The sequence below is a fragment of the Oncorhynchus nerka genome, linkage group LG6 (genome assembly GCF_034236695.1).
Source record: "Oncorhynchus nerka isolate Pitt River linkage group LG6, Oner_Uvic_2.0, whole genome shotgun sequence".
Taxonomy (NCBI): Eukaryota; Metazoa; Chordata; class Actinopteri; order Salmoniformes; family Salmonidae; genus Oncorhynchus; species Oncorhynchus nerka.
Window position 1 is genome coordinate 72,843,402 of NC_088401.1, and position 20,672 is coordinate 72,864,073.

Genomic DNA, 20,672 nt, shown 5'->3' on the forward strand with positions numbered 1-20,672 from the left:
AGGGGAGTTGTAATGATAGCTGGGGCTTCTTGTCAGCATTGCTTATTTATTTTTGTGCTGTTGTGAAAATGTGAAAATCAATAAAGAAAGTTGTCTAAACATGAAAGCGGGAGCACAGGGTGGGGTGACAGGAACAAACTGTCATTTCATTTCAAACAAACCACCACCTGGTCTGCCTGAGAATGACACACATTTTCAGGTAGGCAGTCGCACTCAGTCAGACACACAAATGTAGACACTCAAACGCACACACACGCACACTAAAGACGAAACGACTCACAGGGAGCGGTCCCACCTGACAAACTCAGTGAATCCAATCCAATCCACCAAAATGCCAACATGTAATCCTCTGATCTCTTTTAATTAGCTTCTTCTTCTCCACACACACTCTTGTACAGCTAACATTGTGGGGACACACAATTCAGTCTCATTCAAAAACCTATTTTCCCCAAAACCTAACCTTAACCCTAAAACTACCCCTAGCTCCTAACCCTAAAACTACCCCTTGCTCCTAACCCTAAAACTACCCCTTGCTCCTAACCCTAAAACTACGCCTAACCCTAAAACTACCCCTATCTCCTAACCCTAAAACTAACCCTAGCTCCTAACCCTAAACCCCCTAGAAGTAGCATTTGACCATGTGGGGACTAACAAAATGTCCCCAGATGGTCAAATTGTTGTTTGTTTACTATTCTCACACACACAAAGTCCCCCAACATCTCATTATTCAAACATGTACAAACAGCTCGTCAGATGAGTTTGGTCAGAAGCCTGAGGTTCATTGATAATAAAGTTTATTCAGTTCTAGACATTCATCCAGTGTTAAGATATGTACCCAGGTCTTCTCTAGTGCAGAGCCGGTGGGGAAAGGAAGAGGAGGAAGAGGAGGAAGAGCATGTGGTGAGCCGCATTATTGCACAACTCCACATGTCACTCTTTCAGAGTTTACTCTTCACAGGTGAGCCTAAGGGAAAGACAGAACAAGGTGTATCAGAAACCTGTGAAATTCAGTAGCCATGACTACATTTTATATATATATATATATATATATACACACACACACACACACACACACTGAACAAAAATATAAATGCCACATGTAAAGTGTTGGTCCCATGTTTCATGAGCTGAAATAAAAGATCCCAGAAATGTTCCATATGCACAAAAAGCTTATTTCTCTCAACTTTTGTACACAGTTGTTTATTTCTCCTTTGCCAAGATAATCCATCCACCTGACAGGTGTGGCATATCAAGAAGCTGATTAAACAGCATGATCATTACACAGGTGCACCTTGGGCTGGGGACAATAAAAGGCCACTAAATGCCACAGATCTCTCAAGTTTTGAAGGAGCGTGCAATTTTGATTTATTATTTATTTATTTCACCTTTATTTAACCAGGTAGGCTAGTTGAGAACAAGTTCTCATTTGCAACTGCGACCTGGCCAAGATAAAGCATAGCAGTGTGAACAGACAATACAGAGTTACAGATGGAGTAAACAATTAACAAGTCAATAACACAGTAGAAAAAAAGAGAGTCTATATACATTGTGTGCAAAAGGCATGAGGTAGGCGAATAATTACAATTTTGCAGATTAACACTGGAGTGATAAATGATCAGATGGTCATGTACAGGTAGAGATATTGGTGTGCAAAAGAGCAGAGAAGTAAATGAATAAAAACAGTATGGGGATGAGGTAGGTAAAAATGGGTGGGCTATTTACCGATAGACTATGTACAGCTGCAGCGATCGGTTAGCTGCTCAGATAGCAGATGTTTGAAGTTGGTGAGGGAGATAAAAGTCTCCAACTTCAGCGATTTTTGCAATTCGTTCCAGTCACAGGCAGCAGAGAACTGGAACGAAAGGCGGCCAAATGAGGTGTTGGCTTTAGGGATGATCAGTGAGATACACCTGCTGGAGCGCGTGCTACGGGTGGGTGTTGCCATCGTGACCAGTGAACTGAGATAAGGCGGAGCTTTACCTAGCATGGACTTGTAGATGACCTGGAGCCAGTGGGTCTGGCGACGAATTTGTAGCGAGGGCCAGCCAACTAGAGCATACAGGTCGCAGTGGTGGGTGGTATAAGGTGCTTTAGTGACAAAATGGATGGCACTGTGATAAACTGCATCCAGTTTGCTGAGTAGAGTGTTGGAAGCAATTTTGTAGATGACATCGCCGAAGTCGAGGATCGGTAGGATAGTCAGTTTTACTAGGGTAAGTTTGGCGGCGTGAGTGAAGGAGGCTTTGTTGCGGAATAGAAAGCCGACTCTTGATTTGATTTTCGATTGGAGATGTTTGATATGAGTCTGGAAGGAGAGTTTACAGTCTAGCCAGACACCTAGGTACTTATAGATGTCCACATATTCAAGGTCGGAACCATCCAGGGTGGTGATGCTGGTCAGGCATGCCGGTGCAGGCAGAGAACGGTTGAAAAGCATGCATTTGGTTTTACTAGCGTTTAAGAGCAGTTGGAGGCCACGGAAGGAGTGTTGTATGGCATTGAAGCTCGTTTGGAGGTTAGATAGCACAGTGTCCAAGGACGGGCCGGAAGTATATAGAATGGTGTCGTCTGCGTAGAGGTGGATCAGGGAATCGCCCGCAGCAAGAGCAACATCATTGATATATACAGAGAAAAGAGTCGGCCCGAGAATTGAACCCTGTGGCACCCCCATAGAGACTGCCAGAGGACCGGACAGCATGCCCTCCGATTTGACACACTGAACTCTGTCTGCAAAGTAATTGGTGAACCAGGCAAGGCAGTCATCCGAAAAACCGAGGCTACTGAGTCTGCCGATAAGAATATGGTGATTGACAGAGTCGAAAGCCTTGGCAAGGTCGATGAAGACGGCTGCACAGTACTGTCTTTTATCGATGGCGGTTATGATATCGTTTAGTACCTTGAGGGTGGCTGAGGTGCACCCGTGACCGGCTCGGAAACCAGATTGCACAGCGGAGAAGGTACGGTGGGATTCGAGATGGTCAGTGACCTGTTTGTTGACTTGGCTTTCAAAGACCTTAGATAGGCAGGGCAGGATGGATATAGGTCTGTAACAGTTTGGGTCCAGGGTGTCTCCCCCTTTGAAGAGGGGGATGACTGCGGCAGCTTTCCAATCCTTGGGGATCTCAGACGATATGAAAGAGAGGTTGAACAGGCTGGTAATAGGGGTTGCGACAATGGCGGTGGATAGTTTCAGAAATAGAGGGTCCAGATTGTCAAGCCCAGCTGATTTGTACGGGTCCAGGTTTTGCAGCTCTTTCAGAACATCTGCTATCTGGATTTGGGTAAAGGAGAACCTGGAGAGGCTTGGGCGAGTAGCTGCGGGGGGGGCGGAGCTGTTGGCCGAGGTTGGAGTAGCCAGGCGGAAGGCATGGCCAGCCGTTGAGAAATGCTTGTTGAAGTTTTCGATAATCATGGATTTATCGGTGGTGACCGTGTTACCTAGCCTCAGTGCAGTGGGCAGCTGGGAGGAGGTGCTCTTGTTCTCCATGGACTTCACAGTGTCCCAGAACTTTTGTGAGTTGGAGCTACAAGATGCAAATTTCTGCCTGAAGAAGCTGGCCTTAGCTTTCCTGACTGACTGCGTGTATTGGTTCCTGACTTCCCTGAACAGTTGCATATCGCGGGGACTATTCGATGCTAGATAACTGCAGGAATGTACATCAGAGATGTTGCCAAATAATTTAATCTTTATTTCTCTACCATAAGCCACCTCCAATGCTGTTTTGGAGAGTTTGTCAGTACGTCCAACCGGCCTCAGACCACGTGTAACCACGTCAGCCCAGGACCTCCACATCCGGCTTCTTCACCTGTGGGCTCGTTTGACACTAGCCACCCAGACAGCTGATGAAACTGTGGGTTTGCACAACCAAAGAATTTCTGCAAAAACTGTCAGAAATCAACTCAGGGAAGCTCATCTGCATGCTTGTTGTCCTCAACAGGGTCTTGACCTGACTGCAGTTCGGGCGTTGTAACCGACTTCAGTGGGCAAATGCTCACCTACGATGACCGCTGGAGAAGTGTGCTCTTCCCGGATGAATCCCGATTTCAACTGTACTGGTCAGATGGCGTAGTGTGGACGAGCAGTTTGCTGATGTCAACGTAGTGATCATAGTGCCCCATGGTGGCGGTGGGGTAATATTATGAGCAGGCATGAGTTACGGACAACAAACACAACAGAATTTTATCTATGGCAATTTGAATGCACAGAGATACCGTGACGAGATCCTGAGGCCCATTGTCGTGCCATTCATCCGCCGCCATCACCTCATGTTTCAGTATGATAATGCATGGCCCCATGTCGCAAGGATCTGTACACAATTCCTGGAATCTGAAAAAATCCCAGTTCTTTCATGGACTGCCTAATCACCAGACATGTCACCCATTCAGCATGTTTGGGATGCTCTGGATCGACGTGTACGACAGCGTGTTCCAGTTCCCGCCAATATCCAGGAACTTCGCACAGCCATTGAGGAGGAATGGGACAACATTCCACAGGCCACAATCAACAGCCTGATCAATTCTATGAGAAGGAGATGTGTCGAGGCAAATGGTGGTCACCCCAGATACTGACTGGTTTTCTGATCCACTCCCCTTCTGGTTTTAAGGTGTATGTGACCATCAGCATATCTGTATTCCCAGTCATGTGAAATCCATAGACTAGGCCCTAATGAATTTAAATTGACTGATTTTCTTATATGAACCTTAACTCAGTAAAATCTTATAAATTGTTGCGTTTCTATTTGAGTTCAGTGTAATATACATAATGTATTATACTGTGAGAGTAATATCTGTCAACACAAGCAGGGCTGAGAGGGTTAACCACAGTCATTCAACCAGGATCTCACCATACATCTCTCACAGGAAAAGACAAGTACAATATTCCACACAGTCAGTTTGAACAGCGAACATTCACCTCAAGGCTAGTCTTAACCTATGGGGATCCTTGGTTAGACTTCTTCTAAGATACTAGCACAGAACCATTTGTACAGTCTGCTACATTGTCAGTTGGTTAGGAAAGGGTCTAGGTTAGGAGTTAGGAAACTACAGAAGGGTTCCACAAACACCACAGCACGATCAGTTCAATCACTGTCAGACCCTTGATAGCAAAACTACCATCGTTGCCATAGCTACAGCTATTGACACACATGACACTACTCCACACCATGCGTGTTACCTGCGTTCGAACAGGGCGCTCTGATCAGCAGGCTAAGGGCGGGTACAAAGATAAGGGGTAAAGAGAGATGATTGGCTAAGAGGCCTGTCAGTACCGTAGCTCCAGATATGGAGCCACCATGACAAGTCCTTTTACATGGAGTGGTGTTACCAGAGCAAACCAGTGTTAACTACTAGCTACTCCCACTGGTGTCAAATGAGTCAGAGGTGATGATTTGGCTGTGTAGGATATGTATGGTGTCACTGTGTATGTGTTGACTCACCGGAAGGGAAGTAGAGAGGGAGGTTTTTCAGGTACAGCTCCTTATCAGTGGGCAGGAACACACAGAAGATCACTCTGTCCAGCTTTATGAGACACACACACACACACAAAAAACATCCATATAAATAAGTGGAAGACCATAATTTTGTCTCGAGGGCCACAGCAGGATTTCAAAGTTCAGCGGAGGGCAGCACAGATTTTCTTTGGAACAATTTGTTGGTCAGAAAAAGAGCAGTTATCTGAAAACGTATAGGTCCATTAGTATTTCTACCTACTTTCTATCAAGTTTTAGACTTTCAACAGTGGCCTAGAGGTTTTATTTGACCCCAGAATAATAATTACCCCATCAACAACAAAAAGATTGAATGGGCTGACGGGCCGGACGTTGTCTGCTGCTGGTATAACTGTAGAATAAAGTTGATCTTCAGAAGCAATGCTAAATACTGAGAACAAAGCATTTTCATACAAAACGAGTTGTAATATAACAGCTGTATGTCCGGACTACGTCTTCATCAGCCCAGAGAAAATATCTCTACGATATCAGAACACTTAATAATGACCAGCAGTGACTTCTATAAGGTACCCTGCTGCTGGCAGTGAAGCCTCCCATCCCTTCACATCCTCATTACTCAATGAACACACTGCCATTAAGTCCGTGTTTGGACTGGAGCAGAGCTGGATGCTGGTCCACTACAATTAGGCCACAGATCCAGCAGAAGCTATCATTATCTATACAGTATATATCATAGGGTTTGGTAGGAGGCAGATGTTATTGGCATCAGGTAAACAGTCAGCTGTATGGATGCTGGGAGAGTGCAGAGGAACATTGACAATAGATCAGAATCTGAAGGTCAAAATATAATATTTTGTAGGACTATGAATTTAGGGACTTCCTTTTTGTTTTGGTTTAATATGTAGATATCTCATGCTGTTGTGTTGTGTCAACTAGTATAACTAAAAAAAAGTTAAATTTATCACAAAAATAGTGTACACTGGAGAACTGGAGGAAGAGTAGAGGAGGAAGGAGTGAATGATGAAGAAGAAGATAGTAAAGATAACAGACAGGCGACAGACTAACTTCCCTCCAGTCATCTATTCCTCTTTTCCCTCTTCTCTCTTCTGTCAGGAAAAGGTGTGTATTAGTCCTCTAAGCCCGTCAGGAGCCAATTAAAACACAGCCTTAGCCACGAGTGTGTGTGTGTGAGTGTGTGTGTGCGTGCGTGTTGTCGCAGTCCGCCCTCTCCTGACTCTCTCCAGAAAACCAAAAACAACAGCTGTGAGACAGAATACCAGAAGGAAAGGAAAATAATAATAATTAGACACACACACAAACAAACAAGAGCACACACACCTTCTCATGGTGTTCATCCAGGTACTTCCTGACAGTCTCCAACGCGACGTGCACAGCCTGCTCAGGTGGGTATCCTAGACACAAAAACACAGCAATTACTATGGTGTGCAGGTGGCCAAGAGCACTGTGTTATGGGTGGCCAAGAGCACTGTGTTATGGGTGGCCAAGAGAACTGTGTTATGGGTGGCCAAGAGCACTGTGTTATGGGTGGCCAAGAGCACTGTGTTATGGGTGGCCAAGAGCACTGTGTTATGGGTGGCCAAGAGCACTGTGTTATGGGTGGCCAAGAGCACTGTGTTATGGGTGGCCAAGAGCACTGTGTTATGGGTGGCCAAGAGCACTGTGTTATGGGTGGCCAAGAGAACTGTGTTATGGGTGGCCAAGAGCACTGTGTTATGGGTGGCCAAGAGAACTGTGTTATGGGTGGCCAAGAGAACTGTGTTATGGGTGGCCAAGAGAACTGTGTTATGGGTGGCCAAGAGCACTGTGGTTGTGTGGCTGTCTACTCTCTTCTGTCTTCTAACAGAGTGGCTGTCTACTCTCTTCTAACAGAGTGGCAGTCTACTCTCTTCTGTCTTCTAACAGAGTGGCTGTCTACTCTCTTCTGTCTTCTAACAGAGTGGCTGTCTACTCTCTTCTGTCTTCTAACAAAGTGTCTGTCTACTCTCTTCCTCTCTCTTCTAACAAAGTGGCTGTCTACTCTCTTCTGTCTTCTAACAGAGTGGCTGTCTACTCTCTTCTGTCTTCTAACAGAGTGGCTGTCTACTCTCTTCTGTCTTCTAACAGAGTGGCTGTCTACTCTCTTCTGTCTTCTAACAGAGTGGCTGTCTACTCTCTTCTGTCTTCTAACAGAGTGGCTGTCTACTCTCTTCTGTCTTCTAACAGAGTGGCTGTCTACTCTCTTCTGTCTTCTAACAGAGTGGCTGTCTACTCTCTTCTGTCTTCTAACAGAGTGGCTGTCTACTCTCTTCTGTCTTCTAACAAAGTGTCTGTCTACTCTCTTCCTCTCTCTTCTAACAAAGTGGCTGTCTACTCTCTTCTGTCTTCTAACAGAGTGGCTGTCTACTCTCTTCTGTCTTCTAACAGAGTGGCTGTCTACTCTCTTCTGTCTTCTAACAGAGTGGCTGTCTACTCTCTTCTGTCTTCTAACAGAGTGGCTGTCTACTCTCTTCTGTCTTCTAACAGAGTGGCTGTCTACTCTCTTCTGTCTTCTAACAGAGTGGCTGTCTACTCTCTTCTGTCTTCTAACAGAGTGGCTGTCTACTCTCTTCTGTCTTCTAACAGAGTGGCTGTCTACTCTCTTCTGTCTTCTAACAGAGTGGCTGTCTACTCTCTTCTGTCTTCTAACAAAGTGGCTGTCTACTCTCTTCTGTCTTCTAACAGAGTGGCTGTCTACTCTCTTCTGTCTTCTAACAGAGTGGCTGTCTACTCTCTTCTTCTAACAGAGTGGCTGTCTACTCTCATCTAACAGAGTGTCTGTCTACTCTCTTCTATATTCTAACAGAGTGTCTGTCTACTATCTTCTATATTCTAACAGAGTGGCTGTCTACTCTCTTCTATATTCTAACAGAGTGGCTGTCTACTCTCTTCTATATTCTAACAGAGTGGCTGTCTACTCTCATCTAACAGAGTGGCTGTCTACTCTCTTCTATATTCTAACAGAGTGGCTGTCTACTCTCATCTAACAGAGTGGCTGTCTACTCTCTTCTATATTCTAACAGAGTGGCTGTCTATTCTCTTATCTCTGCTAACAGAGTGGCTGTCTACTCTAACAGAGTGGCTGTCTACTCTCTAACAGAGTGGCTGTCTACTCTCTAACAGAGTGGCTGTCTACTCTCATCTAACAGAGTGGCTGTCTACTCTCTTCTATATTCTAACAGAGTGGCTGTCTACTCTCTTATCTCTGCTAACAGAGTGGCTGTCTACTCTCATCTAACATAGTGGCTGTCTACTCTCATCTAACAGAGTGGCTGTCTACTCTCATCTAACAGAGTGGCTGTCTACTCTCATCTAACAGAGTGGCTGTCTACTCTCATCTAACAGAGTGGCTGTCTACTCTCTTCTATATTCTAACAGAGTGGCTGTCTACTCTAACAAAGTGGCTGTCTACTCTCATCTAACAGAGTGGCTGTCTACTCTTTTCTATATTCTAACAGAGTGGCTGTCTACTCTCTTATCTCTGCTAACAGAGTGGCTGTCTACTCTCTAACAGAGTGGCTGTCTACTCTCTAACAGAGTGGCTGTCTACTCTCTAACAGAGTGGCTACAGAGTGGCTCTTCTTCACTTTTATCTACATTTTATATTCCTGAGTCCCAAATGGCAACCTATTCCCTATATAGCGCACTAACTGTGGATGTTCCCACTGTCTCAATCATCTTCCCACTACAATTCAATTGGTAATTTGTAAGTCGCTCTGGATAAGAGCGTCTGCTAAATGACTTAAATGTAATGTAAATGTGACAATATTGAGTAAAAACACACAAATCAGTACTTAACTCTAAACTATATATTTATTGAGACCGTTTCATTGAGTTTGACCTTCTCTGAACTCTGTGTGAAGAACACTAGTCAGAAACCGTGGGGAGTCTTGGAGTGCTGCCATCGCTAAACTCGCCAGCAGCAAATGGGGGGATTACATCCCAGTTGACACCATCTCATCCCTAATCTCTGTTAATCTGCCTGTTTAATCTCAACCCCTAATCTGGAAACCTCTTTCTACTTAAAACTGATATCTAGTGTGCTGAACTCAATTCACCCCTCTGCATCACTACCCTCTGAGTAGTGATGCTGGAAAACACAACAACACACAGAGAACACACAGACAAACACATTTGTTGACTAACCGTAGATTCCAGTGGAGATGCAAGGGAACGCCTGGGGGTATAAAACACAGTGTAAAACAGAGAAAATACATTTAAAACTGATTGATGATAATAACCCTTCCACCCACCACAGTGCGTAGCTTGGTATCGGTGGCCTTCTGCAGGCTGTGATGGTAGCAGTCCCTGAGGCGGCTCCTCTCCTCCTCCCCCACTTTCCCCATCGCTATGGGCCCCACTGTGTGGATCACATCTGGAACACACAGACAGACATATATATATAGACAGAGAAAGAGTCAGAGAGAGAGAGAGAGAGAGAGAGAGACAGAGAGAGAGAGAGACAGAGAGAGAGAGAGAGAGAGAGACAGAGAGAGAGAGAGAGAGAGAGAGAGAGAGAGAGAGAGAGAGAGAGAGAGAGAGAGACAGACAGAGAGAGAGAGAGAGAGAGAGACAGAGAGAGAGACAGACAGAGAGAGAGAGAGAGAGAGAGAGAGAGAGAGAGAGAGAGAGAGAGAGACAGAGAGAGACAGAGAGAGAGACAGAGAGAGAGACAGAGAGAGAGAGACAGAGAGACAGAGAGAGAGAGAGAGAGAGAGAGAGAGAGAGAGAGAGAAGGAATGCAGTTTGGAAACCTACCAAAAAACAATTAGGCAACAACAAATTCAATCCCTTTTAGACAATTTCCTGGGTAAAACGTTCCACTGTAATAGTGAAGGTGTAAACCTGGCAGTAGAAAATCTTAACAGTATATTTGACCTCTCAGCTTCCCTATCAAATCTAAAAATCTCAAATAGAAAACCGAAGAAAATTAACAATAATGACAAATGGTTTGATGAAGAATGCAAAAATCTAAGAAAGAAATTGAGAAACCTGTCCAACCAAAAACATAGAGACCCGGAAAACCTGAGTCTACGCCTTCACTATGTTGAATCACTAAAACAATACAGAAATACACTACGGAAAAAGAAGGAACAGCATGTCAGAAATCAGCTCAATGCAATTGAAGAATCCATAGACTCTAACCACTTCTGGGAAAATTGGAAAACACTAAACAAACAACAACACGAAGAATTATCTATCCAAAATGGAGATGTATGGGTAAACCACTTCTCCAATCTTTTTGGTTCTATAACAAAGAACAAAGAGCAAAAACATATACATGATCAAATACAGATCTTAGAATCAACTATTAAAGACTACCAGAACCCACTGGATTCTCCAATTACATTGAATGAGTTACAGGACCAAATAAAAACCCTTCAACCCAAAAAGGCCTGTGGTGTCGATGGTATCCTCAATGAAATGATCAAATATACAGACATCAAATTCCAACTGGCTATACTAAAACTCTTTAACATCATACTTAGATCTGGCATCTTCCCCAATATTTGGAACCAAGGACTGATCACCCCAATCCACAAAAGTGGAGACAAATTTGACCCCAATAACTACCGTGGGATATGCGTCAACAGTAACCTTGGGAAAATCCTCTGCATTATTATTAACAGCAGACTCGTACATTTCCTCAATGAAAACAATGTACTGAGCAAATGTCAAATTGGCTTTTTACCAAATTACCGTACAACAGACCATGTATTCACCCTGCACACCCTAATTGACAACCAAACAAACCAAAACAAAGGCAAAGTCTTCTCATGCTTTGTTGATTTCAAAAAAGCCTTCGACTCAATCTGGCATGAGGGTCTGCTATACAAACTGATGGAAAGTGGTGTTGGGGGTAAAACATACGACATTATAAGATCCATGTACACAAACAACAAGTGTGCGGTTAAAATTGGCAAAAAACACACACATTTCTTCACACAGGGTCGTGGGGTTAGACAGGGATGCAGCTTAAGCCCCACCCTCTTCAACATATATATCAACGAATTGGCGCGGGCACTAGAACAGTCTGCAGCACCCGGCCTCCCCTGCTAGAATCCGAAGTCAAATGTCTGCTGTTTGCTGATGATCTGGTGCTTCTGTCACCAACCAAGGAGGGCCTACAGCAGCACCTAGATCTTATGCACAGATTCTGTCAGACCTGGGCCCTGACAGTAAATCTCAGTAAGACCAAAATAATGGTGTTCCAAAAAAGTCACCAGGACCACAAATACAAATTCCATCTAGACACTGTTGCCCTAGAGCACACAAAAAACGATACATACCTTGGCCTAAACATCAGCGCCACAGGTAACTTCCACAAAGCTGTGAACGATCTGAGAGACAAGGCAAGAAGGGCATTCTATGCCATCAAAAGAAACATAAATTTCAACATACCAATTAGGATTTGGCTAAAAATACTTGAATCAGTCATAGAGCCCATTGCCCTTTATGGTTGTGAGGTCTGGGGTCCGCTCACCAACCAAGACTTCACAAAATGGGACAAACACCAAATTGAGACTCTGCACGCAGAATTCTGCAAAAATATCCTCCGTGTACAACGTAAAACACCAAATAATGCATGCAGAGCAGAATTAGGCCGATACCCACTAATTATCAAAATCCAGAAAAGAGCCGTTAAATTCTACAACCACCTAAAAGGAAGCGATTCACAAACCTTCCATAACAAAGCCATCACCTACAGAGAGATGAACCTGGAGAAGAGTCCCCTAAGCAAGCTGGTCCTGGGGCTCTGTTCACAAACACAAACACACCCTACAGAGCCCCAGGACAACAGCACAATTAGACCCAACCAAATCATGAGAAAACAAAAAGATAATTACTTAACACATTGGAAAGAATTAACAAAAAAACAGAGCAAACTAGAATGCTATTTGGCCCTACACAGAGAGTACACAGCGGCAGAATACCTGACCACTGTGACTGACCCAAAATTAAGGAAAGCTTTGACTATGTACAGACTCAGTGAGCATAGCCTTGCTATTGAGAAAGGCCGCCGTAGGCAGACATGGCTCTCAAGAGAAGACAGGCTATGTGCTCACTGCCCACAAAATGAGGTGGAAACTGAGCTGCACTTCCTAACCTCCTGCCCAATGTATGACCATATTAGAGAGACATATTTCCCCAGATTACACAGATCCACAAAGAATTCGAAAACAAATCCAATTTTGAAAAACTCCCATATCTTTTGGGTGAAATTCCACAGTGTGCCATCACAGCAGCAATATTTGTGACCTGTTGCCACGAGAAAAGGGCAACCAGTGAAGAACAAACACCATTGTAAATACAACCCATATTTATGCTTATTCATTTTATCTTGTGTCCTTTAACTATTTGTACATTGTATATATATATATAATATGACATTTGTAATGTCTTTACTGTTTTGAAACTTCTGTATGTGTAATGTTTACTGTTAATTTTTGTTGTTTTTCACTTTATATATTCACTTTGTATGTTGTCTACCTCACTTGCTTTGGCAATGTTAACACATGTTTCCCATGCCAATAAAGCCCTTGAATTGAATTGAATTGAGAGAGAGAGAGAGAGAGAGAGAGAGAGAATGACAGAGACGAAGAGCGAGATTACGTTCATTTACAGCACACTGCAATCAACAAACTGCACTACTCTGGTATTCTGAACACAATTCCTACAGGGACACTGCATCAACAAACTGCACTACTCTGGTATTCTGAACACAATTCCTACAGGGACACTGCATCAACAAACTGCACTACTCTGGTATTCTGAACACAATTCCTACAGGGACACTGCATCAACAAACTGCACTACTCTGGTATTCTGAACACAATTCCTACAGGGACACTGCATCAACAAACTGCACTACTCTGGTATTCTGAACACAATTCCTACAGGGACACTGCGTCAATCTATTACTACACTGAAGCCCTTTTCCTACTGGGCTGGCTTGTCTCAGAGTACATTAGCTCTGTGCACTGAGCCTCAGTCAAGAGCAAGGGGACCTTTGGGGGTCTGGGTGGGTTAGTAGGGGTTAGAGGGGGTCTCAGGGGGGGGGTCTCTGTTAGTAACACAAAGGTCAACCATCACAGATACTCCCGTTAAAAGCCCAACATGACTCAAGGTTCAGAGTATGGTCATTTATGGTGGCTATCCATCTGTATGTCAGACAGATTAATGTCAGGGACACAGACTGTCACCACCACACTTTACCACTGAGTCTGGGCCACCACCACACTATACCACTGAGCCTGAGTCACCACCACACTATACCACTGAGTCTGGGCCACCCCCACACTATACCACTGAGCCTGAGTCACCACCACACTATACCACTGAGCCCCAACCACACTATACCACTGAGTCTGGGTCACCACCACACTATACCACTGAGCCTGAGTCACCACCACACTATACCACTGAGCCCCAACCACACTATACCACTGAGTCTGGGTCACCACCACACTATACCACTGAGTCTGAGTCACCACCACACTATACCACTGAGTCTGAGCCCCCACCACACTATACCACTGAGTCTGAGTCACCACCAAACTATACCACGGAGTCTGAGCCCCCACCACACTATACCACTGAGCCTGAGTCACCACCACACTATACCACTGAGCCCCCACCACACTATACTACTGAGTCTGGGCCACCACCACACTATACCACTGAGCCTGAGTCACCACCACACTATACCACTGAGTCTGGGCCACCACCACACTATACCACTGAGCCTGAGTCACCACCACACTATACCACTGAGTCTGAGTCACCACCACACTATACCACTGAGCCCCCACCACACTATACCACTGAGTCTGGGCCACCACCACACTATACCACTGAGCCTGAGTCACCACCACACTATACCACTGAGCCCCAACCACACTATACCACTGAGTCTGGGTCACCACCACACTATACCACTGAGCCTGAGTCACCACCACACTATACCACTGAGCCCCCACCACACTATACTACTGAGTCTGAGTCACCACCACACTATACCACTGAGCCTGAGTCACCACCACACTATACCACTGAGCCCCCACCATACTATACCACTGAGTCTGGGCCACCACCACACTATACCACTGAGTCTGGGCCACCACCACACTATACCACTGAGTCTGAGTCACCACCACATTATACCACTGAGTCTGAGTCACCACCACACTATACCACTGAGTCTGAGCCCCCACCACACTATACCACTGAGTCACCACCACACTATACCACTGAGTCTGAGTCACCACCACACTATACCACTGAGTCTGAGTCACCACCACATTATACCACTGAGTCTGAGTCACCACCACACTATACCACTGAGTCTGAGCCCCCACCACACTATACCACTGAGCCTGAGTCACCACCACACTATACCACTGAGTCTGAGTCACCACCACACTATACCACTGAGTCTGAGTCACCACCACACTATACCACTGAGTCTGAGCCACCACCACACTATACCACTGAGTCTGAGTCACCACCACACTATACCACTGAGTCTGAGTCACCACCACACTATACCACTGAGCCCCAACCACACTATACCACTGAGTCTGGGTCACCACCACACTATACCACTGAGTCTGAGTCACCACCACACTATACCACTGAGTCTGAGCCCCCACCACACTATACCACTGAGTCTGAGTCACCACCACACTATACCACTGAGTCTGGGCCACCACCACACTATACCACTGAGTCTGAGCCAACCACACTATACCACTGAGTCTGAGTCACCACCACACTATACCACTGAGTCTGGGTCCACCACCACACTATACCACTGAGTCTGAGTCACCACCACACTATACCACTGAGTCTGAGTCACCACCACACTATACCACTGAGTCTGAGCCACCACCACACTATACCACTGAGTCTGAGCCACCACCACACTATACCACTGAGTCACCACCACACTATACCACTGAGTCTGAGTCACCACCACATTATACCACTGAGTCTGAGCCACCACCACACTATACCACTGAGTCTGAGTCACCACCACACTATACCACTGAGTCTGAGTCACCACCACACTATACCACTGAGTCTGAGCCACCACCACACTATAACACTGAGTCTGAGTCACCACCACACTATACCACTGAGTGACCACCACACTATACCACTGAGTCTGAGTCACCACCACACTATACCACTGAGTCTGAGTCACCACCACACTATACCACTGAGTCTGAGTCACCACCACACTATACCACTGAGTCTGAGCCACCACCACACTATACCACTGAGTCACAACAACACTATACCACCGAGTCTGAGTCACCACCACACTATACCACTGAGCCTGAGTCACCACCACACTATACCACTGAGCCTGAGTCACCACCACACTATACCACTGAGCCCCAACCACACTATACCACTGAGTCTGGGTCACCACCACACTATACCACTGAGTCTGAGTCACCACCACTGAGTCTGAGCCCCCACCACACTATACCACTGAGCCCCCACCACACTATACCACTGAGTCTGAGTCACCACCACACTATACCACTGAGTCACCACCACACTATACCACTGAGTCTGAGTCACCACCACACTATACCACTGAGTCTGAGTCACCACCACATTATACCACTGAGTCTGAGTCACCACCACACTATACCACTGAGTCTGAGCCCCCACCACACTATACCACTGAGCCTGAGTCACCACCACACTATACCACTGAGTCTGAGTCACCACCACACTATACCACTGAGTCTGAGTCACCACCACACTATACCACTGAGTCTGAGCCACCACCACACTATACCACTGAGTCTGAGTCACCACCACACTATACCACTGAGTCTGAGTCACCACCACACTATACCACTGAGCCCCAACCACACTATACCACTGAGTCTGGGTCACCACCACACTATACCACTGAGTCTGAGTCACCACCACACTATACCACTGAGTCTGAGCCCCCACCACACTATACCACTGAGTCTGAGTCACCACCACACTATACCACTGAGTCTGGGCCACCACCACACTATACCACTGAGCCTGAGTCACCACCACACTATACCACTGAGCCCCCACCATACTATACCACTGAGTCTGAGCCCCCACCACACTATACCACTGAGTCTGAGTCACCACCACACTATACCACTGAGTCTGGGCCACCACCACACTATACCACTGAGTCTGAGTCACCACCACATTATACCACTGAGTCTGAGCCACCACCACACTATACCACTGAGTCTGAGTCACCACCACACTATACCACTGAGTCTGAGTCACCACCACACTATACCACTGAGTCTGAGCCACCACCACACTATACCACTGAGTCACCACCACACTATACCACTGAGTCTGAGTCACCACCACATTATACCACTGAGTCTGAGCCACCACCACACTATACCACTGAGTCTGAGTCACCACCACACTATACCACTGAGTCTGAGTCACCACCACACTATACCACTGAGTCTGAGCCACCACCACACTATAACACTGAGTCTGAGTCACCACCACACTATACCACTGAGTGACCACCACACTATACCACTGAGTCTGAGTCACCACCACACTATACCACTGAGTCTGAGTCACCACCACACTATACCACTGAGTCTGAGTCACCACCACACTATACCACTGAGTCTGAGCCACCACCACACTATACCACTGAGTCACAACAACACTATACCACCGAGTCTGAGTCACCACCACACTATACCACTGAGCCTGAGTCACCACCACACTATACCACTGAGTCTGGGTCACCACCACACTATACCACTGAGCCTGAGTCACCACCACACTATACCACTGAGCCCCAACCACACTATACCACTGAGTCTGGGTCACCACCACACTATACCACTGAGTCTGAGTCACCACCACTGAGTCTGAGCCCCCACCACACTATACCACTGAGCCCCCACCACACTATACCACTGAGTCTGAGTCACCACCACACTATACCACTGAGTCTGGGCCACCACCACACTATACCACTGAGCCTGAGTCACCACCACACTATACCACTGAGCCCCCACCACACTATACCACTGAGTCTGAGCCCCCACCACACTATACCACTGAGTCTGAGTCACCACCACACTATACCACTGAGTCTGAGTCACCACCACACTATACCACTGAGTCTGAGTCACCACCACACTATACCACTGAGTCTGGGCCACCACCACACTATACCACTGAGTCTGAGTCACCACCACACTATACCACTGAGTCTGAGCCCCCACCACACTATACCACTGAGTCACCACCACACTATACCACTGAGTCTGAGTCACCACCACACTATACCACTGAGTCTGAGCCACCACCACACTATACCACTGAGTCACAACCACACTATACCACTGAGTCTGAGTCACCACCACACTATACCACTGAGTCTGAGTCACCACCACACTATACCACTGAGTCTGAGCCACCACCACACTATACCACTGTGTCTGAGTCACCACCACACTATACCACTGAGTCTGAGTCACCACCACACTATACCACTGAGTCACCACCACACTATACCACTGAGTCTGAGTCACCACCACACTATACCACTGAGTCTGAGTCACCACCACACTATACCACTGAGTCTGAGCCACCACCACACTATACCACTGAGTCACAACCACACTATACCACCGAGTCTGAGTCACCACCACACTATACCACTGAGTCTGAGCCACCACCACACTATACCACTGAGTCACAACCACACTATACCACTGAGTCACAACCACACTATACCACTGAGTCTGAGTCACCACCACACTATACCACTGAGTCACCACCACACTATACCACTGAGTCACCACCACACTATACCACTGAGTCTGAGTCACCACCACACTATACCACTGAGTCTGAGCCACCACCACACTATACCACTGAGTCACAACCACACTATACCACCGAGTCTGAGTCACCACCACACTATACCACTGAGTCTGAGTCACCACCACACTATACCACTGAGTCTGAGCCACCACCACACTATACCACTGAGTCTGAGCCACCACCACACTATACCACTGAGTCTGAGTCACCACCACACTATACCACTGAGTCTGAGTCACAACCACACTATACAACTGAGTCACAACCAAACTATACCACTGAGTCTGAGTCACCACCACACTATACCACTGAGTCACCACCACACTATACCACTGAGTCACCACCACACTATACCACTGAGTCTGAGTCACCACCACCCTATACCACTGAGTCACCACCACACTATACCACTGAGTCTGAGTCACCACCACACTATACCACTGAGTCACCACACCATACCACTGAGTCTGAGTCACCACCACACTATACCACTGAGTCTGAGTCACCACCACACTATACCACTGAGTCTGAGTCACCACCACACTATACCACTGAGTCACCACCACACTATACCACTGAGTCACCACCACACTATACCACTGAGTCTGAGCCACCACCACACTATACCACTGAGCCCCCACCACACTATACCACTGAGTCTGAGTCACCACCACACTATACCACTGAGTCTGGGCCACCACCACACTATACCACTGAGCCTGAGTCACCACCACACTATACCACTGAGCCCCCACCACACTATACCACTGAGTCTGAGCCCCCACCACACTATACCACTGAGTCTGAGTCACCACCACACTATACCACTGAGTCTGAGTCACCACCACACTATACCACTGAGTCTGAGTCACCACCACACTATACCACTGAGTCTGGGCCACCACCACACTATACCACTGAGTCTGAGTCACCACCACACTATACCACTGAGTCTGAGCCCCCACCACACTATACCACTGAGTCACCACCACACTATACCACTGAGTCTGAGTCACCACCACACTATACCACTGAGTCTGAGCCACCACCACACTATACCACTGAGTCACAACCACACTATACCACTGAGTCTGAGTCACCACCACACTATACCACTGAGTCTGAGTCACCACCACACTATACCACTGAGTCTGAGCCACCACCACACTATACCACTGTGTCTGAGTCACCACCACACTATACCACTGAGTCTGAGTCACCACCACACTATACCACTGAGTCACCACCACACTATACCACTGAGTCTGAGTCACCACCACACTATACCACTGAGTCTGAGTCACCACCACACTATACCACTGAGTCTGAGCCACCACCACACTATACCACTGAGTCACAACCACACTATACCACCGAGTCTGAGTCACCACCACACTATACCACTGAGTCTGAGCCACCACCACACTATACCACTGAGTCACAACCACACTATACCACTGAGTCACAACCACACTATACCACTGAGTCTGAGTCACCACCACACTATACCACTGAGTCACCACCACACTATACCACTGAGTCACCACCACACTATACCACTGAGTCTGAGTCACCACCACACTATACCACTGAGTCTGAGCCACCACCACACTATACCACTGAGTCACAACCACACTATACCACCGAGTCTGAGTCACCACCACACTATACCACTGAGTCTGAGTCACCACCACACTATACCACTGAGTCTGAGCCACCACCACACTATACCACTGAGTCTGAGCCACCACCACACTATACCACTGAGTCTGAGTCACCACCACACTATACCACTGAGTCTGAGTCACAACCACACTATACAACTGAGTCACAACCAAACTATACCACTGAGTCACAACCACACTATACCACTGAGTCTGAGTCACCACCACACTATACCACTGAGTCACCACCACACTATACCACTGAGTCACCACCACACTATACCACTGAGTCTGAGTCACCACCACCCTATACCACTGAGTCACCACCACACTATACCACTGAGTCTGAGTCACCACCACACTATACCACTGAGTCACCACCACACTATACCACTGAGTCTGAGTCACCACCACACTATACCACTGAGTCTGAGTCACCACCACACTATACCACTGAGTCTGAGTCACCACCACACTATACCACTGAGTCACCACCACACTATACCACTGAGTCACCACCACACTATACCACTGAGTCTGAGTCACCACCACCCTATACCACTGAGTCACCACCACACTATACCACTGAGTCTGAGTCACCACCACACTATACCACTGAGTCTGAGTCACCACCACACTATAC

General features: G+C 46.6%; 1 protein-coding gene across 2 annotated transcripts in view; it reads right to left on the bottom strand.

Moving 5' to 3' along the window:
• Positions 1-777: 777 nt before the first annotated feature.
• The window catches only part of macrod1 (mono-ADP ribosylhydrolase 1), a 149,209-nt gene continuing 129,314 nt past the window's right edge, over positions 778-20,672 (bottom strand). The window contains exons 6-11 of one of the 2 annotated variants that reach the window (XM_029662510.2): positions 9,737-9,858; positions 9,630-9,660; positions 6,786-6,859; positions 5,436-5,517; positions 5,174-5,205; positions 778-964 (exon numbers count right to left, since the gene is read on the bottom strand). In XM_029662510.2, coding sequence (XP_029518370.1) covers positions 5,198-5,205; positions 5,436-5,517; positions 6,786-6,859; positions 9,630-9,660; positions 9,737-9,858 — 317 coding nt within the window. In that variant the 3' untranslated portion in view covers positions 778-964; positions 5,174-5,197. The remainder of the gene's footprint in view (positions 965-5,173; positions 5,206-5,435; positions 5,518-6,785; positions 6,860-9,629; positions 9,661-9,736; positions 9,859-20,672) is intronic. The other variant, XM_029662509.2, reaches the window with a different exon arrangement.